At 38.5% G+C, this 17,330-nt stretch overlaps 4 protein-coding genes and 3 non-coding genes across 7 annotated transcripts in view; 2 read left to right on the forward strand and 5 right to left on the reverse strand.

The window, feature by feature from the left end:
* LOC111499627 (coatomer subunit gamma-like) overlaps positions 1-1,058 on the forward strand; it is an 8,559-nt gene extending 7,501 nt beyond the window's left edge. The window contains exon 18 of the mRNA XM_023151232.1: positions 430-1,058. Coding sequence (XP_023007000.1) covers positions 430-624 — 195 coding nt within the window. The 3' untranslated portion in view covers positions 625-1,058. The remainder of the gene's footprint in view (positions 1-429) is intronic.
* Positions 1,059-3,056: 1,998 nt separating this feature from the next.
* On the reverse strand, positions 3,057-8,259 carry LOC111499654 (cyclase-associated protein 1-like). Its single transcript, XM_023151279.1, has 10 exons — positions 7,702-8,259; positions 6,582-6,750; positions 6,428-6,492; positions 5,256-5,577; positions 5,016-5,163; positions 4,822-4,931; positions 4,688-4,743; positions 4,539-4,595; positions 3,813-3,950; positions 3,057-3,718 (listed from the first exon to the last, which is right to left on the reverse strand). Exons 1-10 carry the CDS (start codon positions 7,972-7,974, stop codon positions 3,632-3,634), a joined length of 1,425 nt encoding a protein of 474 aa, XP_023007047.1. The 5' UTR covers positions 7,975-8,259; the 3' UTR covers positions 3,057-3,631.
* Positions 8,260-8,677: 418 nt separating this feature from the next.
* Positions 8,678-8,749, forward strand: TRNAQ-CUG. The gene has a single exon. It is a non-coding gene; the product is annotated as a tRNA-Gln (tRNA).
* A 73-nt stretch (positions 8,750-8,822) lies between these two features.
* On the reverse strand, positions 8,823-13,919 carry LOC111499676 (probable LRR receptor-like serine/threonine-protein kinase At2g16250). Its single transcript, XM_023151306.1, has 4 exons — positions 11,477-13,919; positions 10,339-10,473; positions 10,117-10,139; positions 8,823-9,659 (listed from the first exon to the last, which is right to left on the reverse strand). The coding sequence occupies exons 1-4, from the start codon at positions 13,423-13,425 to the stop codon at positions 9,058-9,060; spliced, it is 2,709 nt and encodes a 902-aa protein (XP_023007074.1). The 5' UTR covers positions 13,426-13,919; the 3' UTR covers positions 8,823-9,057.
* A 2,413-nt stretch (positions 13,920-16,332) lies between these two features.
* Positions 16,333-16,406, reverse strand: TRNAT-CGU. The gene has a single exon. It is a non-coding gene; the product is annotated as a tRNA-Thr (tRNA).
* An 88-nt stretch (positions 16,407-16,494) lies between these two features.
* Positions 16,495-16,568, reverse strand: TRNAT-CGU. The gene has a single exon. It is a non-coding gene; the product is annotated as a tRNA-Thr (tRNA).
* Positions 16,569-17,072: 504 nt separating this feature from the next.
* LOC111499533 (probable LRR receptor-like serine/threonine-protein kinase At2g16250) overlaps positions 17,073-17,330 on the reverse strand; it is a 2,032-nt gene continuing 1,774 nt past the window's right edge. Inside the window, exon 2 of the mRNA XM_023151099.1 lies at positions 17,073-17,275. The gene's annotated coding sequence lies outside the window, so the exon portion shown is untranslated. The remainder of the gene's footprint in view (positions 17,276-17,330) is intronic.

The raw sequence follows: 17,330 nt of genomic DNA on the forward strand, positions 1-17,330 counted from the left end.
TTTTTTTTTTTTTTTTTTTTTTTTGAAATTAAGCTTGTTTTGTCAATTTCTCTAGGATGGCTTTCGTCCTTAAATAAACATTTGAATTCTTAGTCATATTCCATAAATAAAATATACTTTTTAAAAACTACTTTTTTTAGCTTTCAAAACTTAGCTTGGTTTTTAAAAACATTGGTAGAAAATAGATAACAAAATGAAGAAACTTATTGGTAGAAGTTGTATTTTATGAACTTAATTTAACAAAACAAAAAATTAAATGGATATCAAATGGTGGGTTAGTTTTTTGTTTTTGAAAATTAAGCTTATCAATACTAATTTCATTTCACTATGAGTTTATGTTTTTTTAAGAGATGAAACATAAAACTAACGAAATCATTATCAGATGTGATTTCTTTTCCTGTCTCTTTACTTCATTTCATTGTTTCCCAGGGCACAGATGTTGTCCCAAGCAATATGCGGTCACACACATGTTTACTATCGGGTATTTTCATTGGCAACGTGAAAGTACTCGCACGTCTGTCATTTGGTCTCGATGCTTCTAGGGAGGTTGCAATGAAGCTGATAGTTAGATCTGACGACGAGGCAGTCAGTGATCTCATTCACGAGATTATCTCCAGCGGCTAAGTCGTAGTCAGTCCTTTGCCAGAAAATTTTTCCAAGTCTTGCTGTGGATCAGAGGTTGGCAGCTTAAGAAAGATCAAACCATGAAACCACTTCATTTTTGGGCGCTAGCCTTCCAGGTTTACTTTTCATTTAGCTATTGTGTAGCTCCATTATATTTTTATCTAAAGCACCATATCGTTGTCTTGAGAAGGTTCAACTCCTGCTATATTAATTATGACCCAATCTCTACTTTATCATCGTATTTTTTCCCCCATCTTTTTAGGTAATATGTTACCTGAAAGGGGCAGATTTCATTCGTTGAGGGAAGCAATAAGTTTGCTCCACAAATATATGTAAGAAAGAACCGAAATTTATCTTCACATTCAACATTTTTCCTTACCTTTGAGAAAAGTGCATTTAAATTCTCAATAAATTTCATTCTGAACTTGTAGATTCATCTAGTCATAGTTTTTCTTTGCGTTTGGATTAATATACGAAGTGGGTTCTATTTCAAGAACTATAGGGTCAGAAGTTGAATTTGCAGATTAACAAAATTACTCTATGGTCATGTCATGTTATGTCTGGAGTACTATATTTTCTTCATGGCTTATTATAATTTTTAACTGCAATATTTTCCAGGAAAATAAAAATCCAAGAACTGGATCGAAATGTTGGCTTCGATCATTTGTGAAATAATTTATTGGTCTTGTTGGAGTAAGGTGCACATTGTCATAAGTTATAATTGAGAGTATTTGCATATGGGTGGTAATGGTTGATCGGTTAATTGAATGAGGATAGATGTGATACTTGAGTAAATAAGAAGCATGAGGATATGATGACTAGAGAGGCTTAAAAGAATCTAAAGTTGTTTCTCATGTCAACAAAATGCACCATACTTGTAACTCAATCATAGGAATTTGAAAGTTTTGTTCATAGCAATCTTGTGTTTGGTGATCTTTGATAAACTTTTCCAAGAAACATGTGAATGAGGACAAATCATGTTGCAAGGACTTGTATTGGTCGTGGGGAGATAATATCAATCTTAGAAGCGAGGAGTAAATAATGTGATCATATTGCTAGGGATGTAGGGGAATGTCAGGGTCAAAAGGTGTTGAATATGGATTTCAAATCTTAGATAATATCAGGGTCAAAAGGTGTTGAATATAGATTTCAAATATTAGACATATGTCGTTACAGAAGACAGGTAGAGTGCACGAAGAAGGGTCAATTGGGAGGTGTAGAAATTTTCATGTGGAATTATGAATCTATTTGATTGGGGTCATGGGATTGAAGGAAATGAGTTCCATTCCTTCTCTTATGAGGCAAAGAGATGTTGTATAAGTCGTTGAGATGTGACAATTTGAAGTATAGTTTATTGCTTCGTTCGATAGTCATTTTGATTTTTGAGTTTTGGTCTTTTATCTTGCTATCTACTTTAGAGATGTGACAAAAAGTTGTTTTTATTATGTTTGTTTGATAATGACATCTCTGCGTACTTTCTCCTTAAATGCTAGCTTCCATATGCTGGTTGATAGACATTTGAATCCAAACCTGTATTACTTGGGTGAAATAGAATGAAGCAGATTTAAGAAAAGAAAGTATTAGGATTTGTGTATGTTAATGTTAATGTTAATGTTACTGTTACTGTTTGTGAGAAGTCACAGTTCCATGGATTCTTGCCTAAGAGATTGGCAGTAGCGATTCATAGCATAAAGCAGGAAGTGATTGTATAGTGTTCAGCATTAGAAATGCCTGCCTTGGCCATGCACCACACCAATGCAGTCGGTTTGGGCGATGGCGATGGGGTGGTGACTGGTGCGTTGGAGTCTAAAACCTCATAAGAATCTACTTCATAGTCGTGAAATGATTGAGTTTTTTTGTTTCTTATTTCAAATTTTATACAAACATTTTTAAAAACGGTGTAGAAATTTTAGAAAACAAATTCAACATCTTTAAAAGGTCATTTAACGGTTGAGAATTGTTGGAAGAGGAGTCCCACATCGGTATCTAAGGAGTTGATCATGGATTTATAAGTAAAGAATACATCTCATTGGTATAAAACTTTAGGAAAACCAAAAATAAAGTGAGGACTTATGATCAAAATAGACAATATAGTACGATTGTTTGTCTGTCGGGGTCTGTTATCCTTAACAATAACTTAATGCATTGTGTTATCTACAAGCTACACCATAGTATGAAGATTCTCATCGGACTGTTCTTTGACAGCCCACGTGATCGCTCAGGGTGGTACAATACTGACTTTCTACGTATTTGTTTAATTTTTTTTTTTTTTTTTTAATTTGGCTAGAAATTTAAATGTTTTTCGTTAGGAGATCGAAACTTTAAAAACTAAATACAAATAATTATCAGAAATTGGCAGAAATCCAACCTTTTACCTCGTAAATAACACAATTTTTTCTCTAAATTCTTATAAACTCACTAGACACCAAATATCAATGCACCTCTTCTTAATTTCACTCGTCAATGCATTTTTAAAGTTCCACAAACAACAGTTTAACTGAATGCAACGCCAGAAAAGAGCCAAAGGGCTTTAACAAAAACATCTCATAATCAGTGTACCTTGTTTCAGTACTTTCTGCACCAATCCCTTCCTCTTGAACTCATTTTCGACCCGCTTCAGAAGGTGACCGAATCCTCTGGAACTCGAGCTTGTGGAGGTTAGGCAAGAACAGTGCACAATAAGGAGGGAGGGAAGAGCTTTCTCTGTTTTCTTCTCAAACCAAGACTAGAAGTTGATAGATACTCATTACAGCACAAACAACGAAAAATAGAACTTTGTTACACGACATATCGTCCCACAAACACCGCCAAATTTCGTTTGAAAAATGAAACGAAAACTTAGAGGTTTCCAACCCAATGAAATAAGACTATCAAACACCAGATGTAGTTTACTGTAACAATTGAATCAAGGCGAAAAAAAATCGAAACAAAAGCCACTCTCCATCCATTCAAGCAAATAAATAAAGTAAAATCGAAGAAAAGAGAGATTATCTGTTCAAACTCAAATTCACCCTCCTGAGTGAGAGACCGGAGTGGTTTCGAAGCCCCCGTCCTTAAACGAATGAACGAACTGTTGCGGTAAAGCATGCTCAACCTGTAGAGATAGAACAAGTTCATCCATGTTAAACTCTAATTCCAACCCTTTTTCCAGATTAATGTACTTTAGAAGCAGGAACACGGGACCGTACCCAATCACCGTCCGACCCGGGTACCAAAACATTGATCTCACTCGACTTGGCAGTCGTAATGGAAGTCCCCAAAGAATCTTTGCTTAAATACAATACACAGCCTCCAGTATTGTCCACAGAAATAGTTGGAGCAGAACCCTACAATAACCAGCAAAAAAAGAATGAAATCTTAGCAACTTCATGGCTTTAGAATTAAAAATTTTATCAGTCACTATGACGCCACATTGGTCGGTAGTGTGAGATTCCACATCGATTAAGGATGTGGAGACCTCTCCCTAGCAAACGCGTTTTAAAAATCTTGAGGGGAAGCCCGTAAAGAAAAACCCAAAGATGACAATATCTACTAGCAGTGGGCTTGGCTATTACAAATGGAATCAGAGCCAGACACCAGGCCATGTGCCAGCGAGTAGGCTAAGCCCCGAAGGAGAGTGGACACAAGGCGGTGTGCCAGCAAGAACGCTGGACCCCGAAAGGGGTGGATTTGGGGATCCCGCATCGATTGTAGAAGGGAATGAGTGCCCGCAAGGATGCTGGGCACCTCTCCCTAGCAAACGCGTTTTAAAAACCTTGAGGGGAAGCTCGTAAGGGAAAGCCCAAAGAAGACAATATTTACTAGCGGTGTGTTTGGGTTGTTGGGTTATTTCAATAGTGCATAGAAGCGAGAAAAATGTAACAATTAGCTTCAAAAATGATGTAGAACTATCTACTTTATGAAGAACATTGTACCTGGCATTGCACTTCAACACTGTTGGAGTTAACAATCTCAAATGCAGCCACAACATCCTGTCAAATACAAGTGAAAGAATGAATCTCCTAAGTTCTTGGGGAGGTGTTGTTAAGAAAAGGATCTATTCAGCCAAAGGTAGCATACTAACCGTGAATACGACACCCATTTTCGTGCACTTGTCGACCGTTATATTGTTGACCTTCCCTGCAAGGTAAAAATTTTAATTTCTCCCCGAGCCATCGAGACGCTAACAATTAAACTGATCATGAGTTACAAAGTTACCTTGAATCTGCAAAACTGAATCTTTGCATCCAAAGATATATACAGATTGTTTAGCATCACAATCATCAATGACCAAGTTTTTTCTTCCAACCTGGTTCTCGACGACCCACCTGTACGGATATATAAATAGAAACCGTTAGTACGACACCTATTGTCATCGATATCTTATTTGTAACGACAGAAAGTATACTTACTTTCGACCCATTTGAAGTTCTAACTTTGGAGGACCTGCTTTGGAAAACGAAGGCGATGCGGTACGGCCACCTTTCTCACTGGAACCAACAACACCAACTCTATCTGCACGGTTCTTCGTCTTCATGTCGTCTGTAACTTTCTTAAGACCTAGTGGCAGAGAAAATGCATAGAGATGTTCAACTACTAGTGAAGGGGAGAGCGTTGAAAACGTCAGAGAAACGAGAACGAGACAGAAATACCTGAAGTCACAGGCTTCCCGGAATTAATTTCTTGGAAAACAGCAGCCATCCCTTGTTTTGGCTTGGAAGATGAAGCTTGAGAAGGTTCTGAGCTGAAAAGCGAGGCTGGAGGGGGCGGAGGTGCGGCCGGGGTGCGTGGTGCTGATGTTTTAGGAGGAGGAGGAGCAGCAGCAGCAGCAGCGTTTTTCCCCGTAACACTCCATACTGGTCCCAAAGGATAAAAACTTTTGACATAGTCCCTTAAACCTGGCAAATAGAGCTCTTTCATAGCTTTGGCCCACTCGACGTGATCGGGATCTTTATTTCGGTACTCTACCAGAACCTGAATGAAAAAGAAAACAGATTGGCAATAGCCCATAAATGTGTTTTTCGGTTTATGAACCCATGTAAGATAGATCGAAATAAACTCGAGAACAAAATATCGATGTCAATAAGCACTATTCGACTTGAGGCTAGCACAGAGTGTCCTAAATCAAATCTCTGAAAAGTACCAAATTTTATTGATCAAAATATGTAATTCATTCGTCCAATAAGTAAGAAATGATAGACTCTTCATAAGGCTAATGTGAGATCCCATATTGATTGGAGAGAGGAACAAGCGTCAGTGAGTACGCTAGCCCCAAAAAGGGGTGGATTGTAAGATCTCACATCGGTTGGAGAGAGGAACAAAATATTTTTTATAAGGGTGTGGAAACTTCTCCCTAGTAGGCGCACTTTAAAAACCTTGAGGGAAAACCCATGGAGGACTATATCTGTTAGCAGTGGGTTTGGGTCATTACAAATGGTATCAGAGCCAGACACCGGGCAGTGTTCCAAGAAGGACGCTGAGCCCTAAAGGAGAGTGGACACTGGACGGTATGCGAGCATGGACACTAGGCCCCGAAGGAGGGGTAGAGATTGTGAGATCCCACATCGATTGGAGAGAGGAACGAGTGCTAGTGAGGACGCTATGCTCCGAAGAGGGGTGTGGATTGTGAGATCCCATATCAATTGGAGAGGGAAACGAGTGCCAACGAGGACGCTGGACTTCAAAAGGAGGTGGATTGTTAAGATGTTTTGTGCTAATGTAAAGTAATTGTTGGACCGTATCGTCTCATGCCTTCACTATTCGAGCAAGGGGGACTAAACAAATTTTACAAACAAAATACAAAATTTGAGAAAACGAAGCTTACTTTGTTGTTGTAGAATTCAGCCATTTGCCAACTTTCTTCGACATGGGCGATCGGCATACTCATACCTAAAACGATCACGAACATCAATTAGATGAAATGAATTGGAATGACACATTGTAACATGGATATACATATACTCAACTACAGTTCATACCACAGTCTTTTCCAGTAAATGCAATCCAAGCTAAAGCAGATAGACTATCAGCTGCTGCTTTCAAATGGTTGAAGAAATCAGATCTCCTTCCTTCTGTAAGTGCATTTGCTTTCATAATAACTTCGTTTATTGGCTTCAGAAATTCAGCTAAGCCTGCCAAGTCAGGTTTCTGCCAAACAAAATTAAAATATTGAACTTTAGAACAACAAATTTCACCAAGAACTTTTACTCAAAGTTACTACTGGCCACTCTTTTAGGAATATAATTTTTTTTTTAAATGTTCGGTTGGAGAAGGAAACGAAGCGTTCTTTATAAGGGCGTGGAAACCTCTACCTAACAGATGCGTTTTAAAAATCTTGAAGGAAAGCCCAAAAGGAAAAGCCCAAAGAGAACAATATCTATTAGCGGTGGGATTGGCGAGTGTGCCAGTAAGAACGTTGGCCCTGAAGGGGTGGAGGGGGGTGGATTGTGAGATCCCATATTGATTAGAGAGAGGAACGAGTGCCAACGAGAACACTGGGTGTCACAATCGCACTCTTGCAATAACAGGATAGTGATTGTGCGGCACTTGTTCTAATCAAGCGAATAAGTCAGCTGTGAGAAAAGGTTTGCACGAAGAAATACATTTGAAAACGGTTTGAAGAATTGAAAAAAACATTATATGACTATAAGTACTTAAGAAATAAATCCATATAACTTGACTAGTCATATCTCTATAGTACATTTTGAGGCATTTTAGTTACATGGTTTTGGTGAACGGTCATACACTCCGTATTGACCCAATGTAAAATGGTACAGGTCTATCGAAGATGAAAGCATGTAAAAGGGATTTTGTGATAGGCATGCAACCATGGACAACATGTCTTGGACAAGCAAGACCGAAATATCTGTCATGAAGCCATAGGTAACATGCCTTGGACAAGCGTGACACTGGACAGGTTGGACTGTGAGATACCCAGCGAGGATACTGGAACCCGAAGGAGGTGAATGGTGAGATTTGACGTTGGTGGGAGAGAGGGAACAAGCATTCTTTATCAACTCAAATCAGACAGTAATTAAGAAGAAGATTAGCTCGTCATAATTGATACTATTTGAAGAACAAACAGAAATTGTGACCAACCTGAGTTTGCTTGATCTTGACAAGAAGCTCCCTTTGAACAGAGAAGGCCTCTTTCAAAATCTCAGTGACCGTAAGAACCCGACCCCCAATTTTCTCGGCGGCGCTATAAACCCTTGCAAAGTACTGTCCCATCATATCGTCAAAACCCAGAATCGAGGGGTCGGACACCGCATCCTCGCCGCTCTCCGGTGCACCACCGGGCCGGAATCCAGTGGACAAGGACTCGAGCCGAGCCACAGCCGACTCCAGTCGCTGAATCAGCTTCGCATCCATGGTTGGTTCGAACCCAGAACTTGTTTTCTCTTTGGGGAAGAAAAAGGCTCAGATCTGAGAGACAGACAGTGGTGGGTTTGGTCTGTCGGGGTTAAATTTCTTTTCTTTTGGGGAATATAATAACTTCAAAAGCAAAAAAAAGAATTGGGTTTTGGTTAGCGGCGGAGGTACGACTTCCGGCGAAGAGGTGGACACGTGGCGGATTTACAGGCAATTTTTGGGTGTAATTGATCGTGTGGGCTAGTGGAAACTGCCGTGAACTTCGCTTAATTAAGGCTTCATCATGTTTTTCTTTCTTACCTTAAATCATCAAATGGTCATGTAAGAGTCATATATGTTTTTTTTTTTTTTTTTTGGTCAACTTCAGCATGACTTAAATTTAGACGCGGAAAAGATGTCTGGTTTGAGGTTTTATTTTAATTATTTTGATTCAAATAATTAAATAATTTAATAATTCTTAAATTCGAACTCAATCAAATAATTGTGTTCTAATCCGTACAAAATTGTAAATGAATATTTAAGGTTCTATTCACAACTTTTGAATTTTTTTTTTTTCATTTTTCAAAAACTTTAATTAAGGTAAAATATTAAAATCTACAAATTAATAAAATTTCGATTTTTAAATGTATTTTTAGCGGGACATTTTATACGCTTAAAAAAATTTATTAGATCAAATTAATATAAAATGCAAATGAATATTCAAGGTTCCATGGTCTAGTGGTTAGGACATTGGACTCTGAATCCAGTAACCCGAGTTCAAATCTCGGTGGAACCTTTTTTTTTTCATTATTTATATTATCATTTTCATTTTGTAAAGTTACGCCTACAGCAAGCCTGAAAGCCATGCCTTCCACAAAACATAGAATCACCAATAATAATATTAATAAAAAACCCCATACATTTCTCAAAGAATGACAATTTTCCATGGCAGAGACCTGAGGGTGTCAGCCACCCTCTCCTCTCCGGCTACAGAACCAATAGGTTCGGGTTGGGTCAAGTTGGGTCGGGTAGTTATCAGGCTCTCTCAATTGGGATGCCTGCTGTGTTTGTTATTGACAAAGAATCGATATCAATGAATTTTCTTTAATGGTAGTGATACTCTACTCTCTCGCCTTGCTCATCCGGTGGCTCGGGGAATATCTCCTTCGACTGCATTCTCCGTGACACTTCACCACCGTTGTTCTGGCCACTTCCCTGTGAACCTGAACTTCCTGACTGTTTGAAGCTACCTCCCACTGCCCTTGACATTGTGGCAGCTGGTACGACCGTTATATCCGATAGGCTCTGTCGCCAGCTCCCGAACAAAGCTGCATTCCAGCTTCGTGAAGACGTCGCTCGCAGCCTACCTGAACTTTCTTGTCTCACTACCTTTAAAGGGTTTTCCAAGGCCTTTAGGATGTATCTCATCTGAGGTCGTCTCGAAGGCTTTGGGTTTAGACATGACTTTGCAACAACGGCCATAGCCCACACTTCCTCCAAGAAATCCTCGTCGACAATCAGGTTCGGATCGATGATTTTGGTCACTAATTCTTTGTCGTGGATGTTGATGTATGGGAATGTTTGATCATAAAATTCCTTCAATTGGGTGTCTGGGGTGCCACTGATGCCATCCTTGCCTGTCACTAGCTCTAATAACACCTTCCCAAAGCAGTAAACATCATAGGAACATACTGCTGTCTGAGACCCTACAAATTTCAATTCAAGAAAACAATCTTCGCTTAAACGTGGTTTCCACTAACTTCAGATTAAAACATTCATACTATTGTCCTTTTTGGACTTTTCCTTCATGGCTTCCCTCAAGGTTTTAAAACGCGTCTGTTAGGGAGAGGTTTTCACACCCTTGTAAAGAACGTTTTGTTCCCTCCTCTAACCGATGAGGGATCTCACAATCCACCCCCCTTTGAGGGCCCAGCGAGGACGCTGACACACCGCCCAGTGACTGACTCTGATACCATTTGTAACAATCCAAGTCCACCGCTAGCAAATATTGTCCTCTTTGGGCTTTTCCTTCGGACTTCCCCTCAAGGTTTTAAAACGTGTCTGTTAGGGAGAGGTTTCTACAACCTTATAAACATGCATACAGCCAAGACAAAAGGAAATCTTTGATCTCAAAAGGAAGACAAAATGTAAATTTGAACATACCAGAAGAACCTTGCTCGGACGACCTGCACGTTTCAAAGAGAAAATGATCATTACAGCCTCATGTGTAAAGAAAATATATGATAGAAATAACCAATATTTATGAGCTAGAATGAGTACTTACTGTGGCACCATGTTTTAATCATAGAGAATCATCATTGTAATGAAGAGAAAGATAAACTGAACCATTGATATTTCAATTGTAATGAAGAGGTGAGTACTTACTGTGGCAACCGAAGCAACCTGGAAATTCGGTTCTGGTGGCTGTTCGAGTCCCCATCTTCAGCACAAACTTCACTCAAGCTCCCAAGTCGGACTTCAAATTTATCATCGAGAAGTATACTGCTAGCTTGAACATCTCTTCAATGACCAAAAGAAAAAATGTTGATAACTTAACAACGTATACAATCACATAACAGAGCTCATAACAGCCTAAGTCCACCGCTAGCAGATATTATACTCTTTGGACTAGACAATCACACAACATAGCTCATAATAGCCCAAGCCCACCGCTATTAGATATTGTCCTATTTGCTTTCAGGTTTTCCCTCGAGGCTTTTAAAACATGTATAATAGAGAGAAGTTTCGTTCTCCTCCCTAACCAATGTAAATCTCACATCCACCCCACTTCGAGGCCCAACGTCCTTGTAGGCACACCGCCTCATGTCCACCCCAGTTTTCACATCCTTATAAAGAATGCTTCATTCTCCTTCCCAACTGATGTGGGGTCTCACAACCCACCCCACTTTCCAGCCCAGCGTCCTTATTGGCAGACCGTCTGTCCACCCACAGTTTTCACACCTTTATAAAGAATGTTTCATTCTCCTCCCCAACCGATGTGAGATCTTACAATACACCCCCCTTTGGGGCCAGCGTTCTTGTTGGCACACCGCCTTGTGTCCACCCCCCTTCAGAGCTCAATCTCCTCGCAGTCACATCACCCAATGTCTGTCTCTGATACCATGTCTAACAGCCCAAGCCCACCGCTAGCATATATTATCCTCTTTGGGCTTTTCATCTCAGGTTTCCCCTCAAGGTTATTAAAACACGTTTTCTAGGGAGAGGTTTTCATACCCTTATAAGAATGCTTCGTTCCCCTCCCCAACCAATATGGGATCTCACAGAGCTTGACTTTTGTTTACTACGAAATTTGGTCAACTGACTCACTCGCGATAGGAATATCGAAAACAAGATTAGAAGTTCTATCAAAATGAAAGGATAACTACATTATTAGCCCAATCACCCATACATGGATCTTAATCGAAGGAGACACCAAACGACAATAAGCGAACTCGAGCAATTGATAATATACACATCAACAAAACTCGAAAGTAAATAGACAATAACTAAAGGTTCTAAGTACCTGTGCACGAGTGGCGGAGAACATTCATGATGCATATAAGCAAGACCCTCAGCAGCTCCTGATGCAATTTTAAGTCTTGTTATCCAATCCAAAGACTGTACGTTTTCATCATCAACATTACTTTTCCTCACCAAGGAACTCGCCAAGTCTCCATTTGGCATATATTTATAAACCAAGAACTTCTCATGCTCATTATCTAGGCAATGTCCTAAAAGGGGAACCAATCTCGTATGCGACGCCTTACTAAAAAAATCCAATTCCACTCGGTACGTTTCCTTTTTAACCGTTCGCAAGTCGATCTTCTTGATAACGACATTGGCCCCATTGTCCAAGACACCACGGAATAGATCCCCAGAGTGACCAAGTTTGATTAAGTTCTCATCACTAAAGCCACCAGTAGCCTGAAGAAGCTGTTTATCTGTAAAAACGTCGCCTAAACTCGAAAAGTTAATTGATTGGTCAGGAGGGAGTTCACTGCTTCGAGTAGGTATCGGTCCTACACTAACACCCCTTTGATTCCCCGACGCTCTCTTACCGCCAATATATAGAAACAGCAGCATTGCAAGCAACACCATAAGGACAATAAACCCGACCCCTCCTAATACGCTGGCCAATATGATTACCCTTTTATTGATCTTATTCTTGCCAGACTTTTCGGGTAGAGGAGGTTGTGCAGAGCTTGGTTTGCCAAAATTATCAAAATCAAGACCTTTTGCAGTATAAAATGAGGAGCAGTCTTCCAATGTCCTCTGACTGGAAACATTTTGAAGACAATTAGTCTCAAGAGATGCATTCATTGACACAAAGTTTGGAACTCTGCCTTCAAAATAATTTCCAGATAGATCAATGACTCTAAACCTTCCTAGAACAGGCACGAGGCTACCGTAAAACATGTTTCGAGAAATATTCAATGTTCCATCAGTCGAATTCGAATTCAAGCTTGAATTAGGAAGCATACCAGTGAAATTATTCCCAGAGATATCAAGAAACCGCAGCCCAGGCGTCAAGAACAACACATCAGGGGCTGCACCAGTAAAACGATTGTCATTGATAGCCAATGCCTGCAAGTGGGTGAGCGAAGAAAACAGAGCATCTGGCAGTGATCCACCGAGTAAATTGTTTCTTAGTACCATTCTCTGCAGGCGGCTCATGCCTTTTAGATCTGGCGGCAGCGGCCCGGAGAATTTGTTGAAACTGATATCAAGATCCACCAGGACACCCAGGTCGCCGAGTGAAGCAGGCAATGAAGAACTGAGATTATTGCTCGAAAGGTTCAATTTTTGCAGCTGCCTGAGCGACCCAATGAGCGGAGGGACTGACCCATCTAAACGATTTGAAGAAAGGTCAAGAAATTTGAGGTTTCCAAGGGATGATACTGATAAAGGGATGGAACCAGTGAGCTCATTACGGGAAAGATCAAGCACAGAAAGTCGAATAAGTTGGCCAAAACTTGCAGGAATCGACCCATTTAGCTTGTTATTGGAGAGATACAGAGTGGTTAGATTCGTTAAATTTCCAAAACTCAATGGAATAGGACCAAGGATAGAACAAGAACGAAGATCAAGAACTTGCAGAGACTTGAGCGATGAACCAAACCAGTCAGGAATGGGTCCCGGAAGAAAGAACCTAGAAGCATTAAAAGACTGGAGAAGCGGTAAATTAGCTAAAGCATCAACAACAAATCGTGGGTTTTGTCTACCAAGCCGAGTTCTTCGAAACCCAGAAACGTTGATCCCAATAACTCGACCATTTCGACATTCAACGCCGTTCCAAATAGAGCAAGGGTCCGCTTTGATGGGCCAGTCCCTGCCTCGCAAACCCAAGGACGATCGAAGTTCCAGAAGGGCTACCCGCTCTGTTCTAGAGCTCAGCTGCTGAAATGTGGGCTCAAAACAGGACAAGAACAACAAGAGAAAGAACAAGAACATGAAATCGAGTGAGTTTCGCATATCCTCCCACCACAGCTCATGAATAAACTCCAATCTATAGATCCAAAATCCCTCAATCTTCCCTTTATGTCAAATCCCAATCCATTTGACCATAACCAAATCGCTCAAAGTTAAACAAACCCATTACAGAACTGGAAAAGGGGAAAAGGGAAGAAGGGGAACCTTCAAAAATTGACGAACAGCACAGTTTTAATAATAGAAATCTTGGGCAAAGAAAGCTGTAGATTGGCACTGCGAAGCCGCTTTTGGGGATGTGGGGTTTGTTTGACCTTCAACTGCTACAGCTCAGCCCCAAAAGCCACACACCCGATTGCCTTTCTTGCTTCCTTTTGATTCAATCTTTTCTTCTTCTTCTTCTTCTTCTTCTTTGCTTTCTCTGAAAATCAAAATGAAATTTGTTTTTTAATCCTTCGCTCACCGTTTTCTATGTTAGTTCATCAGACATCTCTCTCACCTTGCCTGGGAAGCGACTCTGCTACTGTAACAATAACACAGGTTTTCTAGGTTTCAGACAAAAAAAAAAACAGAATTGGTTGCATTATATTTTAGGTAAAATTATTATAAATTACATTTACAATTAATTTTAAAGGAAAATTAATAATTATTTATTTCAAATATAAATACCCTTTAATTTAAAAAAAATTCATTAATATCGTTTGACTTTTTTAAAAAATCCAAAATATTCTTATGATTTAAACTTTTAAAAATATTATTAATATCTTTACTTTTATAAAAATAAAAATTAAAAGTTTAAATTTTATTTAAGGATATTTTTTAATTTCTTAAAATTTAAAGGTGTTATTATTAATTTACCATATGAATTTTAGATAGGTTCTCTGATAAATTATTGAATTTTTTATCATTAAAAATCACATTTATTTTCTTTTTCGTTTTGAATATTTAAATTTTTAATTATATTCTAAAAATTAAAATATAGAAGTATTTATAAATTTAGTATTTAAAGTGGAATTTTGTGTCTGGTACTTTTAATTATATTTTAAATAAAATTTGACAATTATAAGCTCTGGTCTTTTAGTTTTATAATGATTTTTTAAAGATATTTTATATGTTTTGGATGTATTATAAATAAAATTTAAAGTTTATTGACCAATTTTAAAATATTTACGATTGACTTTTCTAGAATTTATAGAGTTATTTTGTTTTTTTTTTTTTTTTTTTTTGAAGCGTTTAAGTCAATTTCTATAAACATAATTAAACGGTCAACTACGTGTCTTCGTATATTTATTGTATTTTTATTTCTTAGTCTTTTAAGTATTCGGTTATCATAATAGAAGTTGGTAGGCATGAGGGTCGTTTAGCTAAAATGAGCTGATAAAACTAAAAGAACTTCCATTATTTAGATAAGCCCAAATAAATTGATCGAGTTTGCCATAATAATGGTGATGACATGTGACTAAGAGATCCCACGTCGGTTGGAAAGAGAAACGAAACATTTATTATAAACGTGTGAAAATCTCTCCTTAACATACGCATTTTAAAATCATAAGACTAACGACGATATGTAATGGGTCAAAGTAGACAATATATGTTAGTGATAGCCTTGGGCTATTATAGTTGTTAGTAGAGTCAAACACTAGATAACGTGCTAGTGAAGATGCTAGGTCCCAAGGGGGTGGATTGAGAGACCCCACATCGGTTGGAGAGAAAGGATTCATAATATCTACTAGCGATGGTCTTGAGCTGTTATAGTTGGTATTAGAGCCAGACACTGGGGCGGTGTGCCAACGAGGGCGTTGGGCCTCAAGGGAGTGGATCAAGAGATCCCATATCGATTGTAAAGAAAACATTCCTTATAAAGGTGTAGAAACCTCTTCCTAACAGACGCTGTAATTACAATGACCTACATCAGTTGGAGAAAGGACATTCTACCTCTACTTAATAAACACGGTAATTACAATGATCTACGAAAGAGATTTTAGTTTATAACATACGAAGGAGAGACTCGGCTGAGATGTGAGTTGAGTGAGTCGAGACCTTATATGGTAAACGTGCATGAGTTGAAACGGTACTTGAATCGGTAGTAGGTCGAATACATAAGTCCACCTCTTAAATATCATAAATTGGTCGACAAAATTCATAAAGATTATTTTTTGGACCATTTTAGAAACTTTTGTGGGTTCAAAGCTCTTTAACTTACCAACACCCTCGATTAAAGTGGGCATTTGAAGTAGGAGTCAATCACTCTCAACTCTCTACCAATTGGGTGCATTTAGAATAGCAATTCAATGCCTTCCCCCTTTTCATTTATACTCTCTCTTAACAATTTGCATTCCGTATCTCTCGGTCGGTACAACTGTTCCCAACTTTTAGTTCGATATGGGTTGAAATCTTTAAAAATATAGAGACGATTGATGTTTTAGTTACAAAAACATCAATAAGCTTTATATCGTCAGATGAATCTAGGTAGCTCGTTCAGAGTTTAACTGTAATGCCTCATGTCCAGGACATGACCACGTTGTCTATTTGTTGTTTTTAAGAGCGAAAACTATCTTCCATAAACCAACACGAGTCGTTTCTGCATATTTTGTACTCACTCACATGTGTCCTAGAAAAATTTTGATTACGATTGCTGCATGATATTATGGACTCACAACTTACGGGTGAAAATAGGAGAAAAGATAATAGAATAAGACGTGACGGCACTGATGAAATTTTAAGCAATATCTTTGTCGGTCTTTTTTCTTTTTACCAAACACTTGAGGGAAAACTAGTGAGAGTTAAAATCAAGACCTCCCGCTTACTAAATGGGTACTCAAACCAACTGAAAGAAAGAGTAGATGGTAAACAACATAGAATATATGATTCAAGAGAGCTCGCTGTTCTTGTTGAGAGTTAACATAGAAACGATAAATGGGTTTGTGGGATATCCAATCAAAGAGAAGGAAATGCTCTTGTTGAGAGTTGAACTCAAGACCTCCCGCTTACGAAACGGGTGCTCTAACCAACTGAGCTACAAGAGCCACTTAAAAGACTACACATACCGAACATAGAAACGATAAACGAACTAACATACACTTGAGGAAACATATAAAAAGATTGTACTCAAAATGCTCTTGTTGAGAGTTGAACTCAAGACCTCCCGCTTACGAAACGGGTGCTCTAACCAACTGAGCTACAAGAGCCACTTAAAAGACTACACATACCGAACATAGAAACGATAAACAAACTAACATACACTTGAGGAAACATATAAAAAGATTGCTGGTGTGAGACGTGTACTCTAACCAACTGAACTACAAGAGCCACTTAAATGAGTAGACACATCGTAGAAACGATAAATGAACTAATAGAAGCATTTTCTAATAGACACATCGTAGTTGAACTCAAGACCTCCCACTAACTAAACCGATGCTCTAACCAACTAAGCTACAAGAGCCACTTCAAAGAGTAGACATATCAAAACAAGAAATGATAAGCCTCGTGTATTAATTGATATGATTGACTGTACATTAGCTCCCGGGTAAGAATCATAAATCAAATTGAAATTGAAAGCGAAGATGAATTTTTCAAACAAACAAGGATCGATCATATGAATGGAGAAAATTAAGGCAAAATGACAAGAGTCGGAGGATTTTCAATGAACAACTTGCGGACAGAGCCATCAGACAACCAACAAGAACACCGAACATAAATCTGCGTTACACAATCATGGTATTACAAATTCCAAACTTACCAACCAAACACACTTTTATAAACATTTCTAATCTAAACACAAATGTTACAAATTCAAACTTAAAACAATCAAACAAATTTATACACATTCAAACTTTTTCGAATCTATAAACATCTTTTATTCAATCACTACTCCCAACTAGAACAAAAAAAAAAAAAAAAAAAAAAAAAAAAAAAAAAAAAAAAAAAAAAAAAAAAAAAAAAAAAAAAAA

Source organism: Cucurbita maxima, unplaced genomic scaffold (genome assembly GCF_002738345.1).
Source record: "Cucurbita maxima cultivar Rimu unplaced genomic scaffold, Cmax_1.0 Cma_Scf00027, whole genome shotgun sequence".
In the NCBI taxonomy this organism is placed as follows: domain Eukaryota; kingdom Viridiplantae; phylum Streptophyta; class Magnoliopsida; order Cucurbitales; family Cucurbitaceae; genus Cucurbita; species Cucurbita maxima.